Here is a 13,310-nt window from a genome sequence, read left to right as displayed (position 1 = left end):
CAATATTTATAAAATAATCTATTTTCTTATATACAGTAATTAGAACAAGATAAGCCTGTCATATTGTGAAATATTCTGGCATTTTAATCAATACTTTATAAAAAGAAATTTTTCAATGGATGGGGCAGTCATACTTCTTCTGAGAGTTAAGTTATTAATTTTACGGTCGGGGAAGGGGGGTATATTGCACTTTTTAGTATCCCTCATGGACAGAGGATTTTAAATTGCCGGTTAAAACATATCATGCATTATTAAAGAGTATAGAGTATAGAAGCAAATATGGTTAATGGAACCAGTAAACAGCCTCATAAGTGCAGTAACTGGTTAACTCCTTATAAATATATATATATTACATTTTTTAAAAAAAATATTGTTCGTATGTATATGGATATTCATTTTTTTCATAATATTAGTTACGAAGCTGTTTATACTATATGAAAAAATCTCACCAATAAGCCTTGACCAGTATCTGTCTCTCTCCGATTAAAATGTACAGAATCAGAATTAAGACCAGGTCTAACGTAATCAATGACCATAAATTTTGTAATATAATTTGTACGAAACAAGTTGCTTAGAAAACTATTTATACAGAAAGCAAATTAAAAAAAAAAACAGAAGTATCAGAAATGAAGATTTATTTCCACACTGTGCCAATCATATTCTTTGTTACTGACAACTAACTTAAATGTGTATAATTATTATCACTCAGATTATCATGGCAATAGTTCTAAATTACTAAAACATAAGCGCTTTAGCTGAGCAAATTCTGCAGAAAATAATCTAATTGCTTATAACATTAATTGTTCCACTAAATGCACAGTGAGTAGGTTATTTTCCGTTCAACAGACAGAACGACTTGATGCGTTTGATTATTCTAGTAAATGCTTTAATTATAAAATGTTTAATCGTGAATTCGATTTTGAGAAATATTTAAAACTGTTTCTCTTTTATCTTGCTATTTCGTTATGTAAATTTGTATGTATGAAACATAGCTCACCTATGAAAAAGGAACAATTTCATAATATACACTTGAGACAATAGATTAAAGTTTTGGACATTGGCAATCCTTTGAAATACATTAATTGTATGTTTCAAATAACATTTTAGTCTTACTGTACTTCAACTTTCCATCCTCTACACGCTGTAAATGATATTTTGTAATGATGTGTTGTTAATAATAAATGAGCTGTGTCATGACAAAACCAACATAGTTGGTCGCTATCAGTTTCTCTACTTGTACTTGGGTTTGTACGCGAACAGCAGACTGCGCGGATGCGCAGGCTGGTCTGGATTTATGCTGGTCGCAAACGCACTATGTTGGTTTTGTTATGGCGCGGCTCATTATTATGTTATTTGTCGTGTGACCTTATGGGTCTTGACTTTTCCACAAAAATAAATGAATGAATAAATAAATAAATAAAAATAGAAACTTGTAATGGTAAAGTAAAACATCTATTGGGCTGCTTGCGAGAAAAATGAATATAAATGACCAGTGAATTTTTTTAATCAGTTCATCCCTGTGTATTTTTCAGGAAGTTAACCTGAATACAGATAACCCCAGCCTAAAATTCACAAAGCAGTACGTGAAACATTCTATGTATTATGCAAAATATGACATAATTTTATTTTAATAGGTACGTATACGACTAGTTTGAACAACATTTCTTCTCTTAAGAACAATTTTAACATTTTCAACACATTTTCAAAAAGCAACACACTTTTGGATGTGTTTAATTATGGTCAGTTTGATTTTATCTAAAAACTATTCAAAATGTTGCATTTAGACGATTCACGGTATAACATTTTGTTCTTATGCTATTTGGAAAAATAAAATAAATAAAAAAATTAAAAGTTTTTCTCACCCCTGATTCATGCTCCTAATCCAAATACAAAATATATTGTTTTGAATACTCAACATTTAATATTTATTGATTTGATACTCATCAAATGGGAAGGCTAGATATTATATATGACTGAGGGTCAGTGGGACTTGGGAATGTACATGTAGGTCAAATAATTGAACTATATCATCGTTGTCTCTGGACAGAAATCCATAGAAATTCATACTAAAATTAAAAATCGAGTAAGCCTTGAATAACCTTATTATACTAGGCAAGGTATTAACCGTGCTCTTGTTGACTCCATTACGGTGTTATAACATGTTACTATATTTAGTAATATAATCTTAAGCTATTCCCAAAATAGTTTCTCCACTCTTGAAATTATCTAAATTTTTCACCATTTTTAGCTTTTTCGAGTACCTAAGCAACGATAACAGTGTTATTTATACAAATATGACGGCCTTTCCGGTTACTTTGGATTATTTTTTCCGCTCATTATCAAGGATGGCTAGATACAGGAGTTGTCAATAGGTTTGTTGACCGTAAATAACCGACTTAACTTGTTTCAAGACTTTAAAATTGCAAAAGCCAAATTTTTAGATTCAAAATTGGTAACCAATAGATTTTAACATGTGAAGTAGTAGCTCTTGAAATCTCAATTTTTAAAGGTGTTTGAAAAGAAAGAACATGCCCCTTTTTCTTGCACATGCGCAATAGATGAAATCTTTAAACAAAAGACCAAATAAAATAGGAACGCAACATGACTTCCATCTAAAGTTCTCTTCTCACGAACGCAAAGAAACATTTGAAAAAAATACGGGAATCGTTGACTGAGTGTAAAATGGTTTTCTTAGTAGTACTAGTGTTAGCGGCAGCCTTCTTGGGATATATGTAAGTACCTTTCTTTAGAATTCTATGCAGAAATATTATTTTGTACTGTATTTGTTAACATTCATCCTTTTTTTATTAGAATTCTATTTTGCATAATATAAAAATACAATATAAATAAATAAATCTGAAATATCATAAATTATGACACTCTAAATGAAAATATTTTATACATTATATTTTTACTGAAAATGAATATTCATATGTTTAAATACTCAATAACGGTAATCAACATTTTCTTTGACTTCTTATTATTTTAATCATGTAATCATTAGATTCTGATAATGTACTGTCTCCATAAAAGCAACGATTCAATGCATATAATCATATAATTAGTATTATAATGATCAAAGAGGTGCTTTTTTACCAACATTACCTTTTAGTCTTTTAGTAACTTTTAGACATGTAATGAATGTTGCATATTGCATTTACAGATACCTAAAATGGCATTTTTCCGTTTTCAAAAGATTGGCCATACCTGGACCAGAGCCGAGTATTATCTCCGGGAATCTTATGTATATCTTGAGAAAAGTAAGTAAAAACAAAAGTGTTATATTATCAAGACAGATTAATATATAAAAATTGTATACAATAATAATTTCATAAATGATTTTATATATTCTTAATTAAATAAATCTATATTCCAACCGCATTGTCATCGTCTCAATTTTCATACTAGTGTAGGAACAAATGATTGTTTAATATGTTTAACAATGATCAATTTCTTTTTTCAGGGTCATCTTCAGGCAATGGTAACGTGGGGCAAGAAATATGGACGAGTGTTCGGGTAAATATTTTGCTGAATATATATCAGAACCATTTTAGGGAAGACTGCAAAGTCACAAAGCTATTCGAATAAACAAATGTAAAAATTGCACAATTTACAATTATATATGCTGCACTAGTATTTAACAAATAAGAAATAATAAGAAATAGAATCTTTCGACAAAAATGTATGTTTTCCTGTTATTTTATTATAGATTCGCATCATAGTAAACTTAAAGTATAGGTAGGCCAAATAAATAAATGGTAGTTTGTCATATAAGCTCATCTGGTTTGAATATCAATTCAATCAATTGCATTTTTACTTGTTTCAGATACTTCGAAGGGTGGTCTCCTGTAATTGCCGTATCAGATCCGGACATTCTGCGTGAAATTCTGGTGAAGGACTTTAACAATTACCGAAGTCGCAAGGTGTGGTTTCTGTTTTTCTCTATTTTAGGCTGTACATAGGTTACTTAAATCATCTGAAATTATTCAAAACGATTACATTTGAAAAGTTTAAATATTGAAAACTTAAAATATATGAAATCTCACCTTATTACTATAGTAATCCCATGTCTTCCTTCATTCCTTACAGCCATTCCCGTTAGCACCAAGAAAGGCACTTGGTCTGTTTTTAGAAAACGGCGACCAGTGGAAAAGGAGCAGAACATCGTTAACTCCAGCGTTCAGTTCCGGTAAATTACGTCACATGTTCGCAACTATAAATAACAGCGTCGATCATCTTGTTGCAAACACTGAACACAAATGCGAAAAGGAGGAGACATATGATGCATATAGGTAAATAAATAAATACTTTCATTTTATTTCATTTAAGCTATCTGAAAAGACATCGAATTTTGACAAGACTTAAAAGACCAATGATTATGATTTTCCAGTCAAGAAAATTTAAGTAATATTAAAGGGAGATAAAGTCAAAGAGTACAACTGATTGTTGGTCCTTTATTTCTTAGTGCTGCCTTATGCAATGCAATAATATATCCAACCAAATTTAGGCTGTGGTGTTATGTTATATTTCACATATGGCATGTATTATATGTATTATTACATCTAAAACATTGGGAATTATGAGTTGAACTAGCTTAATAATTTCTTTTTTTTCCCGTATTTTCCAGTTTGTTCCAATCGCTGACACTAGATGTCATTGGAAGATGTGCATTTGGACTACAGACGAACGCGCAGACAGACGAAGATGATGATTTCCTCAAAAATATAAGATTCTTGTTTGACGGACTTTCGAAGACGTGTATCCAGCCTTTAGTTAGTAAGTACAAAACATCTAGATGAATTATAAAATTACAAAATATGTTTTGTGCAAATTCAATATACGAGTGTCTAAAACAAATTTCATTTTTTTTTGCGCTGGATGACTTTTGTGTAATCTGACCAAACATATTTGTGTCGGGTATAATGTGCAAAAAAGTCAGATATTAACGAATGGGTATTCTACAATCAGTTAGTCAGGAAGAAAAACTTCTTGGGAGTTTTGCCGATGTAAACGATAACGGACTCTACCAAAACCATATTACAGCAGGTATAATTCAAAGATATTATTCATTTGACCACGCATCATTTCATTACTGTATGAATTTGTCGTCCATTTTCAGTGTTGATGCCATTCCTCTCGTACTTTGTGTTTGCTTTGAAGAACATTGTCTTCCTATTTGGTATGAACCCAGTCGTCTGGTTGAAGAATCAGATGAAAGATGTTGTCAAAATAAGGAAAGAAATTGGGGTATGAATCAATCATTTATCACACATGTTATGACATTTCTTATGTAGATATAATATGCAAATATTTAGAGCAATTTAAATCACTTTTAAATTTCAAACAGATCTGAAACACTTCTTTGTGTCTCATATTTGCAAAGAGGGGAATATCCTAGAATTTTGCTATGGCAAAGCATGTATACATTAATGAAATAGTAATATCTAGGTCCATCTGACAATATATTTGTTATAAAGCTTAAATCATAACAAACAACGTTTTAATGTATGCATCAATTTCAATACATAAAATACATTTGCTTTTCCACTTTAACACTTAAATTGAGGAAATGAGAATGTCATGCTGGTATGGCATTTTACAAACAATAACCATATTTTGTTTATCTCTTACAGTACGATAACGTAAACACTGATCTTGTGCAACTAATGGTGTTTCCTAACGCAGACGGCAAAAGCAGACGAAAAATCCGACCGATGACTGAACGTGAGGTCGTTGCACAGAGCATGACTTTCCTATTGGCAGGATATGAAACTACGTCAGCGGTTCTTGCGTTCCTCACGCACGTGCTCGCAACGAATGATGGCGTACAAGATCGGCTCTGCGAAGAAATAGACGAAACTTTTAAAGGGAAGGAAGTTACATACGAAAAGGTCAATAACATGCCATATTTTGATATGGTCTTAGACGAGGTGTGCCGATTGTATCCAACCGCTTCCTTGTAAGTACTATAGCTCCATTGTTTGTAACTAGAGATACTCTAAAATATTTCAAACTATTCATTTTTATACCAAAAGTATAACAAACTTCATGAATAAGCTAGTTTCCTCAGGATAAACTTCAAATTACGTATTTATGATATTTTGTTTGTTACATTCTAAAATAAATTCTATTGGTATATAATTTTGTTGTTTCAAAGGGGTAAAATTTAATTGCCAAGCAGTAAATCAACTTGAATGCTTATCCATTTCATTTAAGAGTTGTGACGCGAAAAGCTGACAAGACACGGAAATACGCTGGCTATACGTTTCCTTCGGGTATGTCAATTCAAGCCAATGTCTGGTCCTTACATAGAGATGAAGAATTTTGGGAAAACGCCGAGGAGTTTAACGCAGAAAGGTAAATAGATATCATACTGTATTATAGATGTAAAATATTGTTTTCCGTTCATTATATTGTATGCAATAATTTCTAGATTACAACATGCGTAAATACAGGTTTCTTTTGCATTTGTTTGAATTCGTAATAAATAATATCTTAATCATACGGAATACATCGTCTCATGACAAAAATATGCTTGAATAGCAGGTAAGTCATATTTTCAAATTTATTTTACATACTCTTATAACAGTTTCCAATTTTCGTACCACAGGTTTTCTCCCGAGAACAAAGAAAAGATAGTGCCTTACAGTTTTCTTCCGTTTGGTGCTGGGCCAAGAATGTGCATTGGTCAAAGATTTGCAATACTGGAAATAAAAATTGCAATTTCAAGAATTTTACAAAACTTTACATTCACAAAAACAAATGAAACAGAGGTAAGTCTTGATTTAATTATGCTTCATTTTAAATTATGCTTCATTTTAATTACTAGTACAATATACTGACATTCAAGAATGTAGCCGATTTGGCAGGTATTGACAATAATCATGATAAACAATGTTTAATTTCATATAAATTAATTTTCATTTTCATAAATCAATCACGCTTTTAAGTAACTTTGCATTAGTTAAGTTTATATTCTAAATAGAGATAAATATCCCCTTCTTTCTTATTTCAGGATTCCCTAACAATAATTGCACGCGGCGCTGTTGTACCACGTGATGGGGTCAATCTCCGAGTTCATAGACGACATTCAATCTGAGAGGACAATATTACAATCCATTTGTTTCTTAGCATAATCCTTGCATTCTTGAGTATCATATTTGAAGGGAATATTAAGCCAAATAAGTTGTATTTGCATCTCAAGAACATTAGGATGCTCTCGTATCGGCGAAAAGGTGAAGTGCGTTTGATGCCATTGACTAGCATGTGTTTCTTATCAAATCAAAGGAGCTAATATTATGCAAAGATTTATAATTTTAATGATTTCATAATGTTTAAGCTGTGTATTTAAAAACAACAGGTCATTAGTGACGAAAAAGTGAGCAAGCAGATTTCCAACGACATGCACATGTTTAAAAAGTGGGATCACTTTGTTTCTAGATTTTTTTACATTTACTGGTAATTTGAAATAATTTGCTCTTGAAAATTTAGTTATTGCAATTGACCGGTGCTGTGTAGCATTATAGATTTAGCACATTGAAAAACCTTATTCAGACGGTTTTCTTTTAAAAGAGCTTAGATCAGTTTTCGCTTTGTAAATTTTGCTTCCTATACGTGTATTTATAATGACTTATCAACTGTTTAGTACTTTCGAGTTGGCGTATAAAGCACTTAATTGTAAGTTCTTTAGCTGTTTGAAATGTTTTTTCTTTAATTTCTTTAATTATTTGAAAAACATTTTACAAATGTCTACTATGATTAGGCCTGTTCAAATGTATATGACACATTGAATTTTATAGACGTGAACACATTATTATTAGTGAAATGTTAACTCATTTTAAGTGTGATAGTAACTTGGTGTTAGTGCCATGGATATTTCTTGTGAAATACTAACTGATGATGCAATATTTACTGGCTGAGTCTTCCTTGTTGATCTTGTTTTTTTTCTTCAAACTTTATGAACACACCAATGTTGTGTGCTAAAGTCATCGGACATGTGTGAAAGTGTGATTTTATTTTATGTAAACAAATATCAATTAGAATGTTTGGATAATTATTGTCGTTATAGTTGAAACCGCCTGAGATTTTTCTGTTATATGTACATGTATTTAATGTTACTGTGATAAACCAGAATTTATAATTATGTCACTGTGCTGATGTATGTTTAATGCAAAAACTGTATCATATGATAATATAATTAATAAATTATCACAAATTAATACTCTGTTTTAAATGAAAATTTAACTCGGGTTATTATTATTTCCTTTTATGTATATGTTTGTTTGATTGGGATTTACGTCACACCGACACAGTAAAGGTCATATGGCGACTGAAAGAATCCAAAGTCGCTGTCAGGATTCGAACCAACAGTAGTGAGGGACAAGTGGTTTGAAATATGATAAACAAGATCAATAAGGAAAGGCGGCGTTCAATGAACGCAACCCCCACACGACCCAGCAAAATAGAGAAAACAGAATCCCTAAAGAAAGTCCAACACAACATAATTGAAAATGTTTTAATACATAAAAGGTAGGGGCGTCCGTGGCCGAGTGGTAAAGGTCGTTGACTTTCATGGAATGGCACTACTGTGTCACATTGAAGGTTCCATGATAACCGCCGTATGAACACATCTGCGGATGTTTCTAAATTCAAAATTTTACTATTTCATGTTTAAATGTTGAATTCTGCTTAAGCCGGTGCTAGGGGGCGTGGACGGTAACTTGCACTTTCCAGTACCGTCCATGAACAGGCTCAATCAAAACGAGTCTGCAACATTTTCAATTGTGTTGTGTTGGACCTTCTTTAGGGATTCTGTTTTTCTCTATTTTTTGCGTTCATTGAACGCTGCCTTTCTTTGTTGATCTTGTTTATCATATATTTGTTACATTCGTCATGTTTCGATTGTTAACTAGCATTATCATTACGGTGTACTTTACTGGTTTGAGCATGAGTGACAACTGCCATTTTTCAAGAGTATGTTAATTTTTCTGGTTGCAAAGCAAATGTTTTTATCTGGTCTTTCGGGATCATTGATGCCAGCACTATTAAGTGTTGAGAATTGAGTACCGTTCAAGCCGGTGCTAGGGGGCGTGAGGGATGTTGCACGTATTCATTATCCCTCGTGTACAGACTCAATCAAACCGAGTCTGCAATTCTCTTGTAATTTTGTTGTGATTAATGCTTCCCAGGGATCACTTTGTTTCCAGATTTTTATACTACATATACTCAATTTCCAGCTGACGCTCCATTGGATTCTGATTATCGGGTTCTTTTGATGACGAAGGAATTAAAAACATCAACGCTATCGTAAAAAAGGCTTTATAAGAACTGCTGACCTTTGGTGCTTGCCTTATAGCAAGCTTTTCTAATTGATCTGCTTAAATTATCAAAGATGTTGCTCATTCGACTTTCTACCGGAGATTTATCTTGCTTTTCTAATGGTGTCCAGTCAATGTCTGCCTTGTCTTCGTATTTCCTCTCCATCCTTCTTATGTGAATCTAAGTGATGACTCTAACTCTATCTTTACTTCTGTGTCCATGCTTGGACCTATATTTTAGGTCCCAGGTCCATGATGGAAATACAAAGTACCTGAAAATAGCAAAATGATACCTTACAAAATTTCAAATAATACACATGTATGGAACAGAATTAGTGCATTTATTCCATCTTGCTTGATGATATTTGGACTTACATAACGCTTGCTTCCATACTTCTTTATGACAATGGAAACCTACGTATTGCTGAATACAGTCATGCATTATGATTTCATGTAATCGCAACTTCATGTGTCGGTCAATATACAAAAAACGTACAAAATCTCCCAAGGAGTTGCCATCTTGACATGTATCCTTCTTTATTTCAATTGTGGAATAATTAACAAGAAAACACATTTTACTTTGAAATCAGTAATGTAATTTGTATTGAAAATAAACATTTTAAATGGATTAAATCCTTTATTGAACAAGTGTCAATACAAAAAATCATTACCGTTACGCAACAAAAAATAATAAATAAATCATGTTCAAATTGCATTATAAAGAATTAGTTTTTTAAAAAAACATTAATTCTAAAGATACAAAATTGTAAATAAATGACGAGATATATCTAATATTATTCTGCAGTCTATGGGGCATGATGAACTTATCAAAATTATAAATTCAGCAAAAAAAGGTAGTGGAAGATTTTTTCTGTCAACACACCAAGTAGTCTCTTTCGAAAATAAATCAAATTAAAACATATTGATCCAATCATTTGCAACATAAACACTTTAAACTATGTAATAAGTCCATCTGAAATTTAATTTGTAAGGGAATATATCATACGTGACGGTAATGATTAAACGTAACGGTATTTACATAGCACGTAACGGTAGTGAAATCAACAATTTAAACGAAACTGAAGCAATATAGCACATTTAATGTCCAGTTGATTATACATTTTAAATGCACACGTAATCAACCCAGAGGAATGTTCATTTGATAATTAGATTTTTTTTCACAGATTAAGCTCTTTCGCCACTAACTTCCACATTGTTGGTGGGATTTGGCAATGTCTTGATGTAACATGTTCCGGTTTGTCCGTCAGAAGTGTGAGAACTTGTTCTTTGTTATACCATAAGACATCATCGATCATAGGCCAAAAATATCTGTTATTACCTACTCTGTGCATTGCCTGAAGAATAAATAATATGAAGTATAAACATGTACATACATAATTATTACATAATTTAGAATTATGTCAATTATATAAATAAGACACGAGCACATTTTGGTGCATTTTGGTAAATGAGAATTTTGTACCTTAACTTCTATTTCGTCCTCATCAACATCAAGAATAACTCCTGGGAAAGGGAGTCCATCGTATTGTACAACAACATATCGACCAATTAGATTTTCCTCAACAACAGATACTTTGTTCAGCTGCACAACATCAACATTTTTCTCTATGAGTTCCGACATTGTCACCTGAAGAAAACATGATAAAATCATAAAGCGCTGGTTGATGTCCAACAAACGTATTATAATCATGACAACTTCATATTGGGACTTTGTTTGATAACTTGAGTTTACATGTGCAATGCTTTGCAAGCACTCTTCATTCTTCCTTTACAAATTCTAAAATATGTTTGTAAAAAGTTAAATATTTCACAATAAATTGTCACAATGTTTTCTATCTTGTTTTGTCATATCTTAATTTAAAATATATACCTAATAATTGATCATACCTTAAGCTGAGGTACAGTGTGAACATCAGGTTTGAAGCAATTGCACTGTAATTTGGTCGGGTGTTCACAGAAACACGACAGCACTCTAGATGTGAATGAATGTGGTTCCTCCAATACAAGCTGTAAATTAAATTGATTTTGTAAGTATACTGCATAAAATGAAAATAAGTATTACTTTATTACTCATATGCAAATAATTTACTACTTTTACTACTTATATTGTTTTGTATTTTTAACAAATTAGTTATTGCCATAATTAAGCTACATATGTATGTGTGTGTGCGTGTGCGTGTGTGTGTGTGTGTGTGTGTGCATTTATAAGTCTGTGTGTGTTTGTGTGCTATTGAATCATCTAATTTTCTAGTCCTTTTTTAGATATTCAAAATGCCAAGTATATGAAAAATTAAGATATTTACCTGGTGAATTTTCATAGTGCCTTGCAAAGGGGATAGGTTTTCTGGAACATCTTCATCTATCTCACAGATCTTCTCTTGAGGTATAAGGAATAATTTAACTGACGTTGTGTCCTGTATTAAATTTATGAAATCTTTTGCACATGTAATGTCTAATTCTTTAACAATTATAGCTTGGTCAGCAGCTCGCTTCACTGCTGCCCCAATACCATCTGCAGGTCCCTTGCCATGTGCAGCTTTCTAAAAAGTTCCATGTTGACATTTCAAAGCATATATTTGAATTTTTGTTGTCCAAAGATAGAAATTATGTTTATTTCTATATTGGGTTGTAGGCCCGTCACTGACAAAATGGATGCGTTTGTATTTTTTGCCAGTAGTAACATGATTCAGCACTGGGTTCAAGGTGTGCCCATATTGCTGCTGGGTCATGTCTAGGGCTATCAGCTACAGTGCAGAATGGTATTATGTTATCTTTTAGTGTAAACAACACCTGTGTGAAGTGAAATGAAGTTTCGTGAACCACCGAAATGCATTGCTTGAATTTCGTGTGCGTATTTGCAAGCGTAGTTTTCAGAAAAATCAATATGTGCTATCAATTCTTCATGTGTAAGATTTCTTCTCAGATAATGTAGTGCTTTGTACTGATTTCTTATATTAAAAATGTGCCTACACGCCCTTTGCATTTCGTCGTTTATTTCATTTGCAAGAATTAGTCTGGTACCTTGCTCTTGCTGTTTTACAATTTTTGTTACAATTTTTGAGTTTTCATTTTCATTGACTTGCTCTCGCTTTGTCTTCCATTCATGCCAGGTGGTTTGCTTATATAGATCTGTTTCCTTCGCCATGGCTAAAGGTATTTTAAGATCTTTACATTCATTGCATTCTCTGTACATGCATTCTTTGCTTGTATCCTGGCATACAATCGTTTTGATTAAAACATTTAGGTTTTTTGTCTGGACTAAGCCATCTTTGCATGCAGCGTGTAATTTCAAGTTTAAATTATCATGAATTTTACACATACACGTTTTTCTATCCTTTTCTCGGGTTTGATTACCCAGAATGGTCTAAGCTTGCAAAACAAACTGTATGACATTGAATTATTCTCCGATAGATACTTAGCGTGCAATGTTTTCAGGTCGTCAGCTAAAAATCTGATCTGTTTCTTTGTCCCGTTTCTAGTGATGGTTGCATTTTTATCAGCAGTAATTCGCGAAACATCATCTCTTTCAAAATACTCGTGTAATTTTCGTTTCATTCTAAGAGTTTTTATGTTAGGCTTACGAAGAGGTTTTTGTTCAAAGATGTCTTCGAGATATTGCTAATGTTGTATTTGCAAATGTAGTTAGACCATATTGCTTTAATATTCTTTTCCTTGTAACATACCCTGCTATCAATCTTTTTTCTTTATTTGTCTTAGCCATTTTGTATCGTTGTCTTATATTGTTAATCATTGTATTGTACAGCAGGAAGGCCTTCACAGGAAATTTATTTTTTTCTTTATCATTTCTTTGTATCGGGTCATACTTATCAATGCCATGTACTTATGTTTAAGACGGTTGTATCGTTTCTTGTATTTTTCGGTAAGGCGTTCCTGAAACTTGAGCTTTATTTGTAATGTTTTGTTTTTACGATAACACTTAGCTTTGTCATTTTTTCTCTTTCGTGCATATCG

General features: G+C 32.3%; 2 protein-coding genes across 2 annotated transcripts; one reads left to right on the top strand and one right to left on the bottom strand.

Moving 5' to 3' along the window:
- The first annotated feature begins 2,575 nt into the window (after nucleotides 1-2,575).
- On the top strand, nucleotides 2,576-8,221 carry LOC132724771 (cytochrome P450 3A24-like). The gene is made up of 11 exons (XM_060709735.1): nucleotides 2,576-2,732; nucleotides 3,164-3,260; nucleotides 3,464-3,516; nucleotides 3,827-3,923; nucleotides 4,090-4,292; nucleotides 4,628-4,776; nucleotides 5,120-5,247; nucleotides 5,634-5,959; nucleotides 6,217-6,357; nucleotides 6,611-6,773; nucleotides 7,016-8,221. The coding sequence occupies exons 1-11, from the start codon at nucleotides 2,683-2,685 to the stop codon at nucleotides 7,097-7,099; spliced, it is 1,491 nt and encodes a 496-aa protein (XP_060565718.1). The 5' UTR covers nucleotides 2,576-2,682; the 3' UTR covers nucleotides 7,100-8,221.
- Nucleotides 8,222-10,101: 1,880 nt separating this feature from the next.
- On the bottom strand, nucleotides 10,102-12,893 carry LOC132724772 (uncharacterized). The gene is made up of 5 exons (XM_060709737.1): nucleotides 12,654-12,893; nucleotides 11,642-11,878; nucleotides 11,226-11,345; nucleotides 10,801-10,965; nucleotides 10,102-10,672 (listed from the first exon to the last, which is right to left on the bottom strand). Exons 1-5 carry the CDS (start codon nucleotides 12,891-12,893, stop codon nucleotides 10,496-10,498), a joined length of 939 nt encoding a protein of 312 aa, XP_060565720.1. The 3' UTR covers nucleotides 10,102-10,495.
- Between the last annotated feature and the right edge of the window lie 417 nt (nucleotides 12,894-13,310).

The sequence above is a fragment of the Ruditapes philippinarum genome, unplaced genomic scaffold (genome assembly GCF_026571515.1).
Source record: "Ruditapes philippinarum isolate M1 unplaced genomic scaffold, ASM2657151v2 ctg4172_1_1_1_1, whole genome shotgun sequence".
Classification (NCBI taxonomy): domain Eukaryota; kingdom Metazoa; phylum Mollusca; class Bivalvia; order Venerida; family Veneridae; genus Ruditapes; species Ruditapes philippinarum.
This window is presented reverse-complemented; position numbering and strand designations above follow the sequence as displayed.

Bases quoted from the DNA above. Each gene is read 5' to 3' on its own strand.
- LOC132724771 (XM_060709735.1), top strand. From the start codon at position 2,683: ATGGTTTTCTTAGTAGTACTAGTGTTAGCGGCAGCCTTCTTGGGATAT. The intron at 4,293-4,627 runs GTAAATAAATAA...CGTATTTTCCAG, and splicing joins GAGACATATGATGCATATAG to TTTGTTCCAATCGCTGACAC. The intron at 6,774-7,015 runs GTAAGTCTTGAT...TTCTTATTTCAG, and splicing joins CAAAAACAAATGAAACAGAG to GATTCCCTAACAATAATTGC.
- LOC132724772 (XM_060709737.1), bottom strand. From the start codon at position 12,893: ATGAAACGAAAATTACACGAGTATTTTGAAAGAGATGATGTTTCGCGA. The intron at 11,879-12,653 runs GTAAAATTCATG...GGAACTTTTTAG, and splicing joins GGATAGAAAAACGTGTATGT to AAAGCTGCACATGGCAAGGG. The intron at 11,346-11,641 runs GTAAATATCTTA...TTTAATTTACAG, and splicing joins GCACTATGAAAATTCACCAG to CTTGTATTGGAGGAACCACA.